The sequence below is a fragment of the Leucopleurus acutus genome, assembly GCF_964270905.1.
Source record: "Leucopleurus acutus genome assembly, chromosome: 8".
NCBI classification, from domain to species: domain Eukaryota; kingdom Metazoa; phylum Chordata; class Mammalia; order Artiodactyla; family Delphinidae; genus Leucopleurus; species Leucopleurus acutus.
This window is the reverse complement of record NC_139151.1, coordinates 26,499,438-26,517,910: the sequence shown is the minus strand read 5'-3', so window position 1 is coordinate 26,517,910 and position 18,473 is coordinate 26,499,438. Positions and strand designations below refer to the sequence as shown.

The 18,473-nt window shown below is 35.8% G+C and overlaps 1 protein-coding gene across 1 annotated transcript in view; it reads left to right on the top strand.

The window, feature by feature from the left end:
• The window catches only part of GUCY1A2 (guanylate cyclase 1 soluble subunit alpha 2), a gene marked incomplete at its 5' end in the record, with an annotated part of 393,444 nt that overhangs the window by 38,399 nt on the left and 336,572 nt on the right, over positions 1-18,473 (top strand). Inside the window, one exon of the mRNA XM_082844096.1 lies at positions 2,477-3,195. Coding sequence (XP_082700222.1) covers positions 2,477-3,195 — 719 coding nt within the window. The remainder of the gene's footprint in view (positions 1-2,476; positions 3,196-18,473) is intronic.

Sequence of the window (18,473 nt, the reverse complement as noted above, 5' to 3'; positions counted from 1 at the left end):
AGTTAGAAGAAATTCTCTTTTTCTCGTCTGTGCATAAAGACCCTAAGTCCTTTAAGACACAACTCTGCAAAGTGTAGAAGCAATCCATGGAATATTTTCAGTGGCACGTGGAATTTTGTTGTTCAGCAAATATAGTCAGATTATAGGAATTTTTATTTATTCTGAACTTAGTTTTTAATAAGAATTTCATAATTAAAAATTAATAGCAGCAAATAATACTGCCATTGAAGGGACATAAGTTTAATTTGTATGTATTAGAAATTTTTAGTTACAGTATAGTGATGGTGATGTAAGGATTTTGTATAGAAAGACGTTTTAGTGGAAGGGCTTTTCAGACAGCTAGTAATTAAACCAGGAGAGAATGGTTTATAATCCAAGAGAGAAGAGCAATTTAGGAGGAAGAGTTGATGAACACTATAAAACTAAAGGAAAAAAAAAGTTAAGTAATATGACAAAACAGGATATATTGGTATAAATAATTACAAAAGCAGTTTTAATGGAGCAGTTGGAGCCAAATTGCAGTGGATATCATCTATCTTGTTTTCTCTCTTTCACACCAGGGAACTAGTTAGAAAACTGCTATTATAATCAATTCTGCTGGCATTATTGTTAGTGAATGCAACATATGTTGAAGTTCAATCTTGTAACATTACAATGTGAGATGAGTAGTGATGTTTTTATCCTAGTAGGTGACTTTCTCAGCTTCTCTTGAACATCAGATCTATGAAACTAAAATTAATGTGAAATGCTTCTTAATAACGGGACTGATTTTCACTTAAATTTTGTACTTCTCATTTCACATGGATTTTAAGAACTTCTTTGTCAAACTAACTTCTTAACTTGGCTTCCACAATATTTAGACTCTATGGTAAGTTCTCAAAAAATATTTGATGTGTTTGGACTCTATTTTAAAACAATATTATTGACTCTGTTTTATCCCCTCACTTCTGGATGGGGAGAACTCATAGGGAATAATAAAGTAGGAGCAGCAAACTAAGCCATAGACAGCCCAGACTACTTTGCATTCTAACAGGACACTAACAAAGTGACCTGTCTTTTCCTGTCTGATTTTCAGGACCTCCTTATAAGATGAGATAGATAATGAAATAAAATATGAATATGTAAACTACATGTACTGATTTCAGCCAAAGTCAGAGAAGCACTAGGGTGACTCTACATAGAAGCTTTCTTTAGGATACAGACTCAACTCTTTTTATCTGTGCTGTACTCTTCCTCAAGGGTGGATCTAACTAGATTATGTGTGATTCTGCTTCTAATTACTATATAATGCATTGTGTGTGTGTGTGTGTGTGTGTGTGTGTGTGTGTGTGTGTGTCTGTTTATTTATTTATTTATTTATTATTATAACCATTATTATAAGGTAGATTTCCTTTTGCCATAGCATCTTGGAATAAGTATGAACCGAGAAAACTTAAAGACTTTTAACTCTGTCTGGTCAGATTCCTACTCTACTTTTGTCTGCTCTCATTTTTGTGAGTGAAAGAGTGAATGCAAATCATTCCACAGTTTTAATTCCTTGTTTTGTCTCTCACTTCCTGGGGTCTAGCTGACCTGCATGATTTTCTCAGAGATTACTAATTTAAGCACTTCTGTTTATGCAAGATAACCTGATGCCTTTCTCTGCTCATGTACCATAGATTCCCTCTCTGGTTATATTTCCTACTTAACAAGTGAATTGTGATAAGTAAAATAGTAATATTGAATGGACATAATAAACAACTTTATAATAGCCTCTTAAAATTCTTTAACGATGAGGGAAATTGTTAAGGAAAATATATTATTCATGATAATTACAGCAAATGGAGTATAGTATTGAAAAGAAAAGAGAACAGCTAGATTAGCAGCATTTAAAAACTTCATGCTGCAGGGTTTGAGGGGAGGGAGGAATGAATAGGTGGCACACAGAGGATTTTTAGGGCAGCAAAACTATTCTGTATGATACTATAATGGTGGGCACATGTTACTATACATTTGTCAAAACTCAAGTATATACAACACGAAGAATGAACCCTAATGTAAACTATGAACTTTGGGTGATAATGTTATGTCAGTGTAGGTTCATTGGTTGTAATAAATGTACCACTGTAGTGCACAATATCAATAGTTGCCAGGGGAGGGGGTTATGTGTGTGGGGGGGCAGGGGGTACATGGAAAATATCTTTATATTCTGCTCAGTTTTGCTATGAATCTAAAATTGCACTAATAAAGTCTATTTTAAAACAACAACAAAAAAGTTGATGCTCATTAACATCTTAGAAGCGTCCAGAAAATGAACGGAAATTTACTTTCTTTAACTCAAAATGAATGACTTAACCTATTTGGGAAATTTGTGTACCCAAGGGAAATACCTCTCTTGCTTCTCTCACTAGCTGCCTCTTCTGGTAAGCATTAAAAAAGCTGTGAATTCAATTATTTTTATTATACTTTATTAACATTTGCTTCCATTTACCTCTAGGTTTGAAGTTTGAGGAAATTCAAGAAAGATTTGGTGAGGAGTTCTTTAATATATGCTTTGATGAGAATGAGAGAGTCCTTCGAGCTGTAGGTGGCACGTTGCAGGACTTTTTTAATGGCTTTGATGCTTTGTTGGAACACATTAGAACTTCTTTTGGAAAACAGGCCACTCTGGAGTCACCATCATTCCTATGCAAAGAGCTCCCTGAAGGTAATCTTATGCTCCACTACTTCCACCCTCACCACATTGTGGGGTTTGCAATGCTTGGAATGATTAAGGCTGCAGGAAAGAAAATCTATCAGCTGGATGTAAAAGTGGACCAGGTTGCAAATGAGAAACTGTGCTCTGATGGTTCAAACCCAGGCAATTGTAGTGGTCTTACTTTCCTTATCAAACAATGTGAAAATACTAGTATCACGAAGAACCTTCCACAGGGAACCTCCCAAGTTCCTGCGGACCTCAGAATTAGCATCAACACCTTCTGCAGAGCCTTCCCTTTCCATTTGATGTTTGACCCCCACATGACAGTCCTTCAGCTGGGGGAAGGCCTAAGGAAGCAGCTCCGATGTGACACTCACAAAGTGCTCAGGTTTGAGGACTGCTTCGAGATTGTTTCTCCAAAGGTTAATGCCACCTTCGAAAGGGTTCTGCTGCGACTGTCCACGCCATTTGTGATTAGGACCAAGCCTGAGGCTTCTGGCACTGAGAATAAAGACAAGGTAAGTGGCTATGGACTTGATATGGGTGATGGGAACTAGGAGATTTACATAATTATTTTAGTAAATTACATGATGGCAGTACTTGTCATTATTTAGGCAAGATAACCTAGAGTGTCATTTAGAAAATTACTTGTCCCTGGATATATGTAAAAAGATTTGGCCTTATTCCCAGCCATTTTGCATAGTGTCTGCCTCTTTCATTAATTTATTTCATCATATAAAAAGAAAACATTTATTAATACTACCCATAGTAATTACAAAAATGATAAGACTCACTAAAAACTGGATACTGTAAACCCATGACTATTTCCACTGTTTGAACTCAAACTATGAGAGAAATAGTAAGACTGATTTCAACATTGTGGGGATCGCTTGCCTTATTCTTAAATATTGCATAAATATAGGTAAAAAGCTAGCTACATTTTGAATATGTTATGTTTTAAATTTCATAATCTAGGAACATCTGGTTTACATCCTATTATTTTCTTAATATGCAGAATAATGTATCAAGTGACTATCTCAAGACTTCTCTTCTAATTAAATTTTAGTATTGAAAAAGAGACATTTCTTTAGAACATGTTCACTTCTTGAGAGAAGACACTGGAATTATTCTTTTAAATTTAGGGAATATTAAAGCTATTGGTTTTGATTTATAGAAGTACAATATTTGGCTAGAAGTGTTTGAAGCATTTTTGGCCTTAGAATTGAAGTTAGTATCATTGAAAATGTGCCTGAAGTAGAATATATTATTACCAATGTTGATTGCTTTATATATTTTGTAGATTTGACAACAATTAATTCAATTTAAAGTTACTGCTTCAGATTTTTCCCCCTATATTTCATCTTGTATGTCTATTTAATTTGTATACCACAGTAAGAAATAGACACAGTGAAATGATGACTCAGATGTCAAGGCCCCCTGCCAGTTCCAATGATAAGGAACTGTGCTCATTGAGAAGATGCAATTATAATTTAAACATGTTAGTGGCAGTTTAAAAATAAAGCAATAGGCAGGATTTTTAGTTAGAATAGGGATGGAAATCCTCTCATTCTCTGTGCATTTCTGCTTATTCACCTGGGTTTGCCAGAATGGGACATTTGGGAGGCTACAGTTTAGCCCAAATAAAATTATAATCAATAAAGTAAAGTTATGGCATGGAATCTTAACCAGATGAGTAATATTTATGAATTGTTATGTTCCAAATTCCAAATTTATAGTTTCCTAAAACATGGAAAGAAGAAAATCAGGGTTAAAAATTATGATCCTGTTGATAAATTTGAACTTGATATTCATTATTTTTCCCATAATTGCTGGTCTTATTAATAACTCCATGTTATCTGAAGTTTCTAATTTTGTATTGGGCTTTGATAAGAAAGTTCTAATTTTCAATAATGTAAGATATTTATTCTTTAGTCTACAGTGAAGGCTTTCATTTTAATTTAACTATTTTAGCTCTGCACTTAATACCAATGGACTACCACCCCTGCCATCAAAAAGAAAAACAACAAAAACAAGAGATAATCATACAGCTGAATGATGGTAAATCATTTGCAGAGTGAACTGTAATGCTTTTGCTAAACCATGATCTTTGTCATTTTGTGTTGTCAGTAGTGTTAACTATATAACTAGAGGTAGAACACTCTTGTAAGCAATTTGGTGAGGTAGCCATCATCCTAGTTTCAAAGAATTTACATCTTGATTCTGCAGTAATGAGTTATAAAGACATAAGTGTTTGTTACCAGAAGCAAAAATATCACTGAGAGGCATCTGATGCATTTTCAAAGAGAGGCAAAGGGGAATCTGAGTTTTCAACCATGAAAAGCTCATCCTTTTATCAATACTAAGTTAGAATAATTCTCTAACAAATTAGGCTGCCTACCTCGGAAAGTTATTTGTGAAGATTAAATGACACAATCCATGTAAAATTCTTATTATATCTTTGTTGAATAAATGTTCATTATTGTTACTTCTACCACTATTATTATTATTATTGTTCCTTTCCCCTTGTCACATTCCTCCTATCCTCTCTTCTTGCCTATTAATATATTTTATGTTCACTTGTTACAGCACTTTGTTGTGTCAGTGGCTTCCAAAATAAAATGCACTGGTTAGCTTAGGCAAAACCTGAAACAGCAATGGATTTGAGAATCAATAAATGAGTTCCTTTAATATTTTTTTTTCCTTAGTAGCAATGTTTCAAAGAACATTGTGGAAGGAGTCCAGCATTTGAAATACATCATCCCTATGATACAGCAATGGCATGCTATTCATCTTCACTTTTGTTCTCAAGGTTAGAACTTAGGAAAAACATAATAACAACAACACATTTCTTTTTCAATCCCCAGAAATATCATCACATTTTGCCTTATTAATTAGAAGCTGCAAAACAAATATCAGGAGATAATTTTAAAAGACTAAAGGAAGAATTAACCTCTGATTTTCTGTGGTCAAATCAGTTTCCAAAATGCTCCTTTATCTTTTCTAGACATGTGCCCATTATTTTTCTGACATGGTGATTGAAAAGTTTAAAATATATTTATTAATCTTACCAATCCATGATGACGCTGTTGAGAGACAAATTTCATCCAGTTGTTAAGAATACATTATTTGACTTCAACTTAAAATTAATTTAATTTGGGAAAATGTGAGCATTCCTTCTCTGTTCAGATCATAATATTCTATTAGAGAATTTCAAACACTAAACAATATTTTAGTGATGGACAAAATGACACTAGGACTTTTTCTATAAATGAGCACTATAGAACATAGATGTACAATAACTTCGATCAAAATTATCTGGAGTTTTCTTTGCTCTTATAATTATAAATGAGATATTTAATTTTAATTTTTATGTTTATTTTCTCTAGAATTTCTCCCTGACCGTAAACTACCTTTTAAAGTGGGTTAGACAAATTTAGATTTTTTTAAATTGAAGTATAGTTGATTTACAGTATTATATTGGTTTTAGGTGTACAGCATAGTGATTCAGTATTTTTACGATTATACGCCATTAAAAGTTATTACAAGGTAATGGCTATAATTCCCTCTGCTATAAAATATATCCTTGGTGCTTATCTATTTTATACATAGTAGTTTGTATCTCTTAATCCCGTACCCCCAATTTGCCACTCCTCTTTCCCTCTCCCATTTGGTAACCACTAGTTTCTTTTCCTTCTGTGTGAGTCTATTTTCATTTGCATATACATTTGTTTGTAGTATTTTTTAGACTCCACATATAGGAGTTATGTAGTATTTGTCTTTCTTTGTCTGACTTATTTCACTAAGCATAATATTCTCTAGGTCCATCCACATTGCTGCAAATGACAGAATTTTATTTTATTTTTAAATGGCTGAGTAATATTCCACTGTATATATCTTCTTTATCCATTCTTCTATTCATGGGCACTTGAGCTGCTTCCATACCTTAGCTATTGTAAATTGTGCTGCTATGAACATTGGGGTGCATGTATCTGTTCAAATTAGTGTTTTCATTTTTATATACTTAGGAGTGGAATTGTGGATCATATGATAATTCTACTTTTAGTTTTTGAGCAACCTCCAGACTGTTTTCCATAGTGGTTGCACCAATTTACATTACCACCAATGGTTTACAATGGTTCCCTTTTCTCCACATCCTCTCCAAAATTTGTTATTTGTAGACTTTTTGATGATAGCCATTCTGATAGGTGTGAGGTGATATCTTGCTGTCGTTTTGATTTGCATTTCTCTAATAAGTAGTGACATTGAGCATCTTTTCATGTCCCATTGGCCATCTGTATGTCTTCTCAGAAAAAATGTCTTTTCAGGTTTTCTGCCCAGTTTTTCATTGGGCTCCTTGTTTTTTAGATACTGAGATGTATGAGCTGTCTATATATTTTAGATATTAACCCCTTGATGGTCGTATAATTTGCAAATATTTCCTCTAATTCCGTAGGTCATATTTTCATTTTGTTGATGGTTTCCTTTGCTGTACAAAAAATTTTAAGTTTTATTAGGTCCCATTTGTTTATTTTTGCTTTTATTTCTTTGGTCTTAGGGAACAGATACAGAAAAATATTGCTCGATTTATGTCAGTGTTCTGCCTATGTTTTCTTCTAGGAGTTTTATGGTTTCCAGTCTCACATTTAGGTCTTTAATTCATTTTTGGAGTTTATTTTTGTATATGGTATGAGGAAATGTTCTAAAGTCATTGTTTTACATGTTTTTTCAACACCAACTTGTTGAAGAGTCTGTCTTTTCTCCATTGTATATTCTTACCTCCTTTGTCATAGATTGATTGACTGTCATAGTGTGGGTTTATTTCTGGGCTCTCTATTCTATTCAGTTGATCTATGTGTCTGTTTTTGTGCTAGTAGTATGCTGTTTTGACTACTATAGCTTTGTAGTATAATCTGAAGCCTGGGAGGGTGATATCTCCAGGTCTGTTCTTTATTTCTAAAGATTGCCTTGGCAATTTGGGGTCTTTTTTGGTTCCACATGAATTTTAGAATCATTTGTTCTAATTCTGTGAAAATATCATAGGTATTTTGTTAGGGATTATGTTAAATCTGTAGATTGCTTTGGGTAGTATGGCCATTTTAACAATATTAATTCTTCTAATCCAAGAGCATGGGATATCGTTCCACTTCTTTGTATCATCTTCAGTTTCCTTCATTAATGTTTAATAGTTTTCAGACTATAAGTTGTTCAGCTCCTTGGTTAAGTTTATTCCTAGCTATTTTATTCTTTTTGCTGCAATTTTAAGTGGGATTTTTTTTTAACTTTCTCTTTCTGATCTTTCATTGTTAGTGTATATAATGCAACAGATTTCGATATGTTGCTCTTGTATCCTGTAACTTTGCTGAGTTTATTAGTTCTAATAGTTTTTAGGTGGAGTCTTAAGGGTGTTCTATGTAAAGAATCATATCATATGCAAATAGGGACAGTTTTAATTTTTTACCTTCTAATTTGCATTCCTTTTATTTATTTTCCTTGTCTGATTGTGTCACTAGGACTTCTGATACTGTGTTAAATAGAAGTGGTCAGAGTGGGCATCCTTGTCTTTTTCCTGAATTGTTCCCATAGGTTTTGAAGTGTTGTGTTTCCATTGTCCTTTGTCTTGAGCTATCTTTTTACTTCCTCTTAGATTTCTTCATTGACCTAGTAGCTTTTTAGTTACATGTTGTTTAATCTCTACATGTTTGTGTTTTTCCCATTTTTTTTCCTGTAGTTGATTTCTAGTTTCATACCTTTATGGTCAGAAAAAATTACTTGATATAATTTCTATTCTTAAATTTGGTGAGACTGGTTTTGTGGCCTAGCCTGTGATCTATCCTGGAGAACATTCCATGTTCACTTGAAAAGAGTGTGTATTCTGCTGTTTTTGGATGTAATGTCCTATAGTTATAGAGTCCAAATGGCCTAGTGTGTCATTTAAGAACACTTTTTCCTTATTGATTTTCCATCTAGATGATCTGTCTATTGATGTCAGTGGGGTGTTAAGGTGCCCTACTCTTATTGTATTATTGTCAATTTCTCCTTTTTATGACTGTTAGTATTTGCTTTCTATATTTAGGTGTTCCTGTATTGGGTGCATATATGTTAATGAGTGTAATATCCTCTTCTTGCATCAATCCCATTATCATTATATAATGCACTTCTTTGTCTTTTATTATAGCCCTTGTTTTAAGTCTATTTTGTCTGATATGAGTATTGCCATCCCTGCTTCCTTGTCATTTCCATTTACATGAAATAACTTTTTCCATCCCTTCACTTCCAGTTCACTGTGTGTCTTTCACCCTGAAGTGTCTATTGTAGGCAGTATATTGAAGAATCTCGTTTTCAATCCAGTCAGCCACCCTGTGTCTTTTGAATGGAGGTTTTAGACCATTGATACATAAAGTAGTTGTTGATAGTATGTAATTATTGCTATTTTATTACTTGTTTTTTGGTTGTTTTTGTAGTTCTTCCTTGTTCATTTCTTCTGTTTGTTTCTTGTTGTTTGATGATTTTTTTTTAGCAACATGCTTGTGTTTCTTTTTGATTTTGGTATATGTAATTGTAGGTTTTTAATTTGTTGTTATCATGAGATTCACATATATTAACCAATAATTATATTTACTTGTTTTAAACTGGTAGTCATTTAAGCTCAAACACATTTTTAAAAATCTACATTTTTTTATTCCCTTCCCCCAATTTTGTGTTTTTTATGTCACATTTTACACCTTCATGCTTATCCCTTAACTGCTTATTGTAGTTATAGTTGCTTTTACAATTTTTTGTCTTTTAATTTAAATACTGGCTTATTTAAGTGGTTGATCTTCAATCTGTACAGTATATTTGTCTTTCCTAGTGGAAATCCCTTTCCTATAGATTCTTTCTTTTCCATTTAGGGAATACCCTTCAACTTTTTTTTAGGGTAAGTTTAGTATTGATGAATTCTTTTAGTTTTTGCTTTTATATGAAGTTTTTTTTTCAATTTCTCCAATTCTAAATGATAATCTTGCTGGGTAGAGTATCCCAGGTTGCAGATTTTTCCCTTTCAGGACTTTGAATATATCCTGCTACACCTTATGGTCTTTAAAATTTATGCAGAGAAATTAGCTGATAGACTTATGAGGGTTTCATTGTATATAATTCTTTGTTTTTCTCTTGCTGTCTTTGGAATTCTCTATCTTTAACTTTTGCTATTTTAATTATGATATGTCTTGGTGTAGATCTCTTTGGGTTCAGCGTGTTTGGAACTCTCTGTGATTCCTGTATCTGGATGTCTGTTTCCTTCTTTAGGTTTGGGAAGTTTTCAGCCATAATTTCTTCAAATACATTTTCAATCCCCTTCTCCCTCTTTTCCTTTTCTGGACACCTGTAATGCAAATTTTGGAATGCTTAATGTTATTTTAAAGACCTCTTAAATTGATTTTTTTTTTTTTTGGATTAGTTTTTCTCTCTGCTGTTCTCATTGGGTGATTTCTGTTATTCTATTTTCCGGATCACTTATGTGTTCTTCTGTATCAATTAGTCTGCTACTCATTCTTGTAGTGTGTTTTTTATTTCAGCTATTGAATTATTCATTTCTGATTGGGTCTTTTTATATTTCCTAGTTCCTTGTTTAGAAAATTTCTTCTCCTTAATACAGTTAACATTTTTATTACCAATGTTTTGAATTTTTTATCTGGTGAATTGTTTATTTCTGTTTCATTATTTATTTTTTCAATGGTTTTCTCTTGCTCTTTCAATTGAGAGTAGTTCCTCTGCCTTTTCATTTTAGTTAACTTTCTCTACTTCTATGAATTTAGTTGAAACAGTTACCTATTTCAGTCTTGAAGGGATTTAGGGATTTTCTTATGTGGAATCATCTCTATGCAGACTATGTGTGCCCAAGGCCTTTGATGGGAGGGCTGGACTTGACATGGACAACAATTATGTCTTTCCTCAGTGTGTGCTGGTAACTATCGCCTTGACAGTGGATGGGGATCCAGGTAGAGGGGCTAGAGCCAGCACTGGACATGAGGTGGGACTTCTTCTCTGCTCAGTGGCCATCACTGCCCTGTCAGAGGTGGGGGTCTGATCTCAAGTTCCTGGAGCAGAAGCCCTGAGGGTTGACCTTGAGCTGGCTCTGTTCCTTTTAAGTGTGTATTTTTTCCCTCTCTCTGCCCAGGGACTTTTGCCTCAGAGGAGCCGAAGTAGTAGGGTCCGGGGGCAGAGGTCTGATGCGCAGCATGTGTAGGTGTCTACAGGTCTACTGAGATGCAGCCTCAGCTGCAAGCCCCCTTTGTCACTCACAGGTGGTCATTGTCCTCTGCTTACACCACCCCCATCCTGTGTAAAGCTTCTCTCCTGGGCTGATGGGGTCCTGGGTAGATTCCTGGTGTGTGCTGGAAGGTTAGCTGTGGTTGAGTGGAGGCCATCAGATACCTGGGCTGCTTCTGAGGTGCTGCTTGAGTAAGTGCCAAAATGGCCACCTCTGCCCCACCTGAGCTCCCCCTGGGACTGGGTTGCCTCTGTGTCCCATGGTCAAGTCTTCTCTGGTCCTTCCCACCTTAGATGAAGTGCCATGCCATGGCATGGAGTAAGTGGGGCTGGGTGTTCACTTGACTCATGCTGGGGCATGCTGAGAGGCAGTTGCAGGATCCCCAGCAGCTGCCAGAGCAGACCTGTCTCTGACCTGCCTCTGGGGCTAGCCAGCATATGTTCACTTTTCAGGAGCTGAGTCCAGTCTTTTCCCTACCCTTCTATTTGTTGCAGTGGACCTCCAACTATACAAGGGGGTGTGTCTTCTCCACATAGGCCCCAGGACTGGAACGCCCAGTCTGTGGCTCTGCCTGCTCACCCCCCAGGGTACTCACCTGAGTGTTTGTTCAAGTAATTGCCTTTTCCTCTGAGTCCCCTCTCAAGCGTACAGGTCCCAACCCAATTGCTATTCTTCCCTTCCTACCCAATTACATGTTTCTTGCTTACAGTCTTGGTTGAACAGGAGTCTTTCTTCTAGTTTCCAGTTAGTTTTCAGTGAGAACTGGTCCACATATATATTTACTTTAGATGTGTTTGTGGGGAGAGGTGAACTCCACATCCTCTTACTCTGTCATCTTGATCTCACTGCTTCCAAATTGAGATTCTGATGCAGATATTACTGAGGTTCATGCTGGCTTTCTTTCTTGATTTTTTTAATGCCTGTAATGTTAAAATTACTGTAGAGTAAGTGTTATGTTACTATACAGTTACTGTATTCTGTATATATAAAGGACAGGGTAGATGATTACATGGTCAATAATATATTCCTTACAGTAATCCTCATGTTTAAAGTATACATTTTGCCATGTTTTTATTTTTGTTAGCAGGAAAGACTGCAACTCTGAACTTACAAAAGAAAGTGACCCTACTGTAGATCAGACATTATTTAGTTCTAGTGTAGGTTCTGATGAGTGGGAAATTAGCCCCTTTCATTAAAACTTGTTCAGAATCTTTCTTTAATTGTTCCTTTTATATTTAACTTAGAATCATTTTTTTTAGCTGGTAGCTTTCAGATTCAGTAAATTAAAATCTGAAGAGCTATTTTGAGTGTGTTGTCTACCTCCCAATTTTTAATGGTGCTCTCTTTATTTATATTAACATTTTTTATAAGTAAACAGTGCAATTATTTTTAGTAAATGTACATAATTGTGCAACTATCACAACAATTCAGTTTTAGAACACTTTATCACCCCAAAGTATCCTGTGCCCATTTGCAGTCAATCCCTGCTCTAACTCCCAACCCCAGGCAACCACCGGTCTACTTTCATCTCTATAAGATATCATTTCTAATAAATATATCATACAAATATGTAGTCTTTTTTGGTCTGGCATAATGTTTTTGGTTTTTTTTCGGTACGCGGGCCTCTCACTGCTGCGTCCTCCCCCGCTGCGGAGCACAGGCTCCGAACGCGCAGGCTCAGCGGCCATGGCCCATGGGCCCAGCCACTCCGCGGCACACGGGATCCTCCTGGACCAGGGCACGAACCCGCATCCCCCGCATCAGCAGGTGGACTCTCAACCACTGCACCACCAGCGAAACCCTGGCATAATGTTTTTGAGGTTTATTCATGTCATAGCATGTATGAACAATTTGTTCCTCTTTGGTACTGAACAGTATTCCATTGCATAGATATACAACACTTTGTTTACCCATTTATTAGTTGATAGACACTGGATTGTTTTCACATTTTGGCTATTATGAATACTGTTGCAATGCATGCAAGAGTTTTTCTTCCATACATTTACATTCTCTTGGGACAATTCCTAGGAGAGGAATTACTATGTCATATGATAAGTATATGTTTAACTTTTTAAAGAAATTTCTACACTGTTTAACAAAGAGGCTGTGCCATTTCACATTTGAACAGCAATGTATGGGGGTTTAAGTTTCTTCACATCCTCACCAACTCTTCATATTGTCACTCTTTTTGATCATAAGCATCCTATTGGGTAGCTGAGTGATGGGTGTTTAATGTACATTTCCCCAATGATTAATGATGTTAAGCATCTTTTCTTGTGCTTATTAGCTAGTGGTATATTTTATTGTTGTTGTATGTCTAGTCAAATATTTTGTTAATTTCTTTTTTTTTTTTTTTGTGGTACGCAGGCCTCTCACTGTTGTGGTTTCTCCCGTTGCGGAGCACAGGCTCCGGACGCATGGGCTCAGCAGCGGCAGCTTACTGGCCTAGCCGCTCCGTGGCATGTGGGATCTTCCCAGACCGGGGAACAAACCCGTGTCACCTGCATCGGCAGGCAGACTCTCAACCACTGCGCCACCAGGGAAGCCCGCGCCACCAGGGAAGCCCTTTTGTTCATTTTTAATTGTGGTTTTTGTCTCCCTATTATTGAATTGTATTTTTTTTTGAGAGTGTACAATTTTATTTCATTTTATTTATTTTTTAACATCTTTATTGGAGTATAACTGCTTTACATTGTTCTGTTAGTTGCTGCTGTATAACGAAGTGAACCAGCTATACGTATACATATATACCCATATCCCCTCCGTCTGGCGTTTCCCTTCCACCCTCCCTATCCCACCCCTCTAGGTGGTCACAAAGCATGAGCTGATCTCCCTGTGCTATGTGGCTGCTTCCCACTAGCTATCTGTTTTATATTTGGTAGTGTATATATGTCAATGCCACTCTCTCACTTCGTCTCAGCTTAACCTTCCCCCTCGCCATGTCCTCAGGTACATTCTCTACATCTACATCTTTATCCCTGTCCTGCCCCTAGGTTCATCAGAACCGTTTTTTTTTTTTTTTTAGATTCCATATATATGAGTTAGGATATGATATTTGTTTTTCACTTTCTGATGTACTTCACTCTGTATGACAGACTCTAGGTCCATCCACCTCACTATAAATAACTCAATTTCATTTCTTTGTATGGCTAAGTAATATTCCATTGTATATATGTGCCACATCTTCTTTATCCATTCACCTGTCGATGAACACTTACACTGCTTCCATGACCTGGCTATTGTAAATAGTGCTACAATGAACACTATGGTACATGACTCTTTTTGAATTATGGTTTTCTCAGGTTATATGCCCAGTAGTGGGATTACTGGGATGTGTGGTAGTTCTATTTTTCGTTGTTTAAGGAACCTCCATATTGTTCTCCATAGTGGCTATATCAATTTACATTCCCACCAACAGTGCAAGAGTGTTCCCTTTTCTCCACACCCTCTCCAGCATTTATTGTTTGTAGAGTTTTTGATGATGGCCGTTCTGACTGGTGTGAGGTGATACTTCATTGTAGTTTTCATTTGCATTTCTCTAATGATTAGTGATGTTGAATTTCCTTTAATGTGTTTGTTGGCAATCTGTATATCTTCTTTGGAGAAATGTCTATTTAGGTGTTCTGCCCATTTTTGGATTGGCTTTCTGTTTTTTTGATATTGAGCTTCACGAGTTGCTTGTAAATTTTGGAGATTAATCCTTTGTCAGTTGCTTCATTTGCAAATATTTTCTACCATTCTGAGGGTTGTCATTTTGCCTTGTTTATGGTTTCTTTTGATGTGCAAAAGTTTTGGGTTTCATAGGTCCCATTTGTTTATTTTTGTTTTTATTTCCATTTCTCTAGGAGGTGGGTCAAAAAGCATCTTGCTGTGATTTATGTGAAACAGTGTTCTGCCTATGTTTTCCTCTAAGAGTTTGATAGTTTCTGGCCTTACATTTAGGTCTTTAATCCTTTTTTTTTTTTTTTTTTTTTTGTGGTACATGGGCCTGTCACAGTTGTGGCCTCTCTCGTTGCAGAGCACAGTCTCTGGACATGCAGGCTCAGTGGCCATGGCTTACAGGCCCAGCCCCTCCACGGCATGTGGGATCTTCCTGGACCGGGGAATGAATCTGTGTCCCCTGCATTGGCAGGTGGACTCTCAACCACTGTGCCACCAGGGAAGCCCTTTCATCCATTTTGAGTTTATTTTTGTGTATGGTGTTAGGGAGTGTCCCAATTTCATTCTTTTGCATGTAGCTGTCCAGTTTTCCCTTCACCACTTATTGAAGAGGCTGTCTTTTCTCCCATGTATATTCTTGCCTCCTTTATCAAAGATAAGGTGACCATATGTGCATGCATTTATCTCTGGGCTTACTATCCTCTTCAATTGATCTATATTTTCTGTTTTTGTGCCAGTACCATACTGTCTTCATTATTGTAGATTTGTAGTATAGTCTGAAGTCAGGGAGCCTGGTTCCTCCAACTCCGTTTTTCTTTCTCAACATTGCTTTGACTATTCAGGGTCTTTTGTGCTTCCATACAAATTATGAAATTTTTTGTTCTAGTACTGTAAATAATACCATTGGTAGTTTGATAGGGCTTGCATTGAATCTGTAGATTGTTTTGGGTAGTATAGTTATTTTCACAATGTTGATTCTTGCAATCCAAGAACATGGTATATCTCTCAATATGTTTGTATCATCTTTAATTTCTTTCATCAGTGTCTTATAGTTTTCTGCATACAGGTCTTTTGTCTCTTTAGGTAATTTTATCCCTAGGTATTATATTCATTTTGTTGCAATGGTAAATGGGAGTGTTTCCTTAATTTCTCTTTCAGATTTTTCATCATTAGTGTATAGAAATGCAAGAGATTTCTGTGCATTAATTTTGTATCTTGCTACTTTTCCAAATTCATTGATTAGCCCTAGTAGTTTTCTGGTAGCCTCTTTATGATTCTGTATGTAAAGTGTCATGTTATCTGCAAACAATGACAGTTATACTTCTTCTTTTCCGATTTGGATTCCTTTTTTTTTCTTTTTATTCTCTGATTGACATGACTAAAACGTCCAAAACTATGTTGAATAATAGTGGTGAGAGTGGGCAGTCTTGTATTGTTCCTGACCTTAGTGGAAATGTTTTCAGTTTTTCACCATTGAGAACCATGTTGGCTGTGGGTTTGTCATATATGGCCTTTATTATGTTGAGGTAAGTTCCCTCTATGCCTACTTTCTGGAGGGTTTTTTATCATAAATGGGTGTTTAATTTTGTTGAAAGCTTTTTCTTCATCTATTGAGCTTATAGTATGTTTTTTATCCTTCAGTTTGTTAATGTGTTGTATCCCATTGATTGATTTGCGTATATTGAAGAATCTTTGCATTGCTGGGATAAACCCCACTTGATCATGGTGTATGATCCTTTTAATGTGCTGTTGGATTCTGCCTGCTAGTATTCTGTTGAAGATTTTTGTTTCTGTGTTCATCAGTGATATTGCCCTGTAGTTTTCTTTTTTTTATGACATCTTTGTCTGGTTTGGTATCAGGGTGACGGTGGCATCATAGGATGAGTTTGGAAGTGTTCCTCCTTCTGCTATATTTTGGAAGAGTTTGAGAAGGATAGGTGTTCACTCTTCTCTAAATGTTTGATAGAATTTGCCTGTGATGCCATCTGGTCCTGGGCTTTTGTTTGTTGGAAGATTTTTAATCACAGTCTCAATTTCAGTGCTTGTGATTGGTCTTTTTATATTTTCTACTTCTTCCTGGTTCACTCTCAGAATGTTGTAACTTTCTAAGAATTTGTCCATTTCTTCCAGGTTGTCCATTTTATTGCCATATAGTTGCTTGTAGTAATCTCTCACAACCCTTTGTATTTCTGCAGTGTAAGTTGTTACTTCTCCATTTTCATTTCTACTACTGTTGATTTGAGTCTTTTCCCTTTTTTTCTTGATGAGTCTGGCAAATGGTTTATTAATTTTGTTTATCTTCTCAAATAACCAGCTTTTAGTTTTATTGATCTTCACTATTGTTTCCTTCATTACTTTTTCATTTATTTCTGACCTGATCTTTATGATTTCTTTCCTTCTTCTAACTTTGGGGTTTTTTGTTGCCATTTCTCTAATGGCTTTATGTGTAAGGTTAGGTTGTTTATTTGAGGTGTTTCCTGTTTCTAAAGGTAGGATTGTATTGCCATAAACTTCCCTCTTAGAACTGCTTTTGCTCCATCCCATAGGTTTTAGGTTGTCGTGTTTTGATTATCATTTGCTTCTAGGTATTTTTTCATTTACTCTTTGTTTTCTTCAGTGATCTATTGGTTATTTAGTAGCATATTGTTTAGGCTCCATGCTTTGTATTTTTTACAGATTTTTTTCCTGTAATTGATATATAGTGTCATTGCGTTGTGGTCGGAAAAGATACTTGATACGATTTCAAGTTTCTAAAATTTACCAAGACATGATTTGTGACCCAAGATATGATTTATCCTGGAGGATGTTTCATGAGGACTTGAGAGGAGAGTGTATTCTGTTGTTTTTGGTTGGAATGTCCTGTAAATATCAATTAAGTCCATCTTGTTTAATGTGTTATTTAAAGCTTGTGTTTTCGTATTTAGTTTCATTTTGGATGATCTGTCCATTGCTGAAAGTGGGTTATTAAAGTCTCCTACTATGATTGTGTTACTGTCGATTTCCCCTTTATGGTTGTTAGCATTTGTCTTATGTACTGAGGGGCTCCTATGTTGGGTGCATAAGTATTTACAATTGTTATATCTTCTTCCTGCATTGATCCATTGATCACTATATAGTGTCCTTCTTTGTCTCTTTTAATAGTCTTTAATGTCTATTTTGTCTGATATGAGAATGGCTACTCCAGATTTCCTTTGATTTCCATTTGCATGGAATATCTTTTTCCAATCCCTCACTTTCAATCTATATGTGTCCCTAGGTCTGAATTGGGTCTCTTGTAGACAGCGTATATATGGATCTTGTTTCTGTATCCATTTAGCTAGTCTATGTTTTTTGGTTGGCATTTAACCATTTACATTAAGGTAATTATCAATATGTATGTTCCTATTACCATTTTATTAATTGTTTTGAGTTTGTTATTTTGTGTCTTTTCCTTCTCTTGTGTTTCTGGCATAGAGAAGTTCCTTTAGTATTTGTTTTAAAGCTGGTTTGTTGGTGCTGAATTCCCTTAGCTTTTGTTTGTCTGTAAAGGTTTTAATTTCTCCATCGAATCTGAATGAGATCCTTGCTGGGTCGAGTAATCTTGGTTGTAAGTTTTTCCTTTTCATCACTTTAAATATGTCCTGCCACTCCCTTCTGGCTTGCAGAGTTTCTGGTGAAAGATCAGCTGATAACCTTAAGGGGAATCCCTTGTATGTTATTTGTTGCTTTTTCCTTGCTGCTTTTAATATTTTTTCTTTGTACTTAATTTTTCATTGTTTGATTAATATGTGTCTTGGCATGTTTTTCCTTGGATCTGTCCTGTCTGGGACTCTCTGTGCTTCCTGGACTTGACTGACTATTTCCTTTCCCATAATAGGGACGTTTTCGAGTATAATCTCTTCAAATATT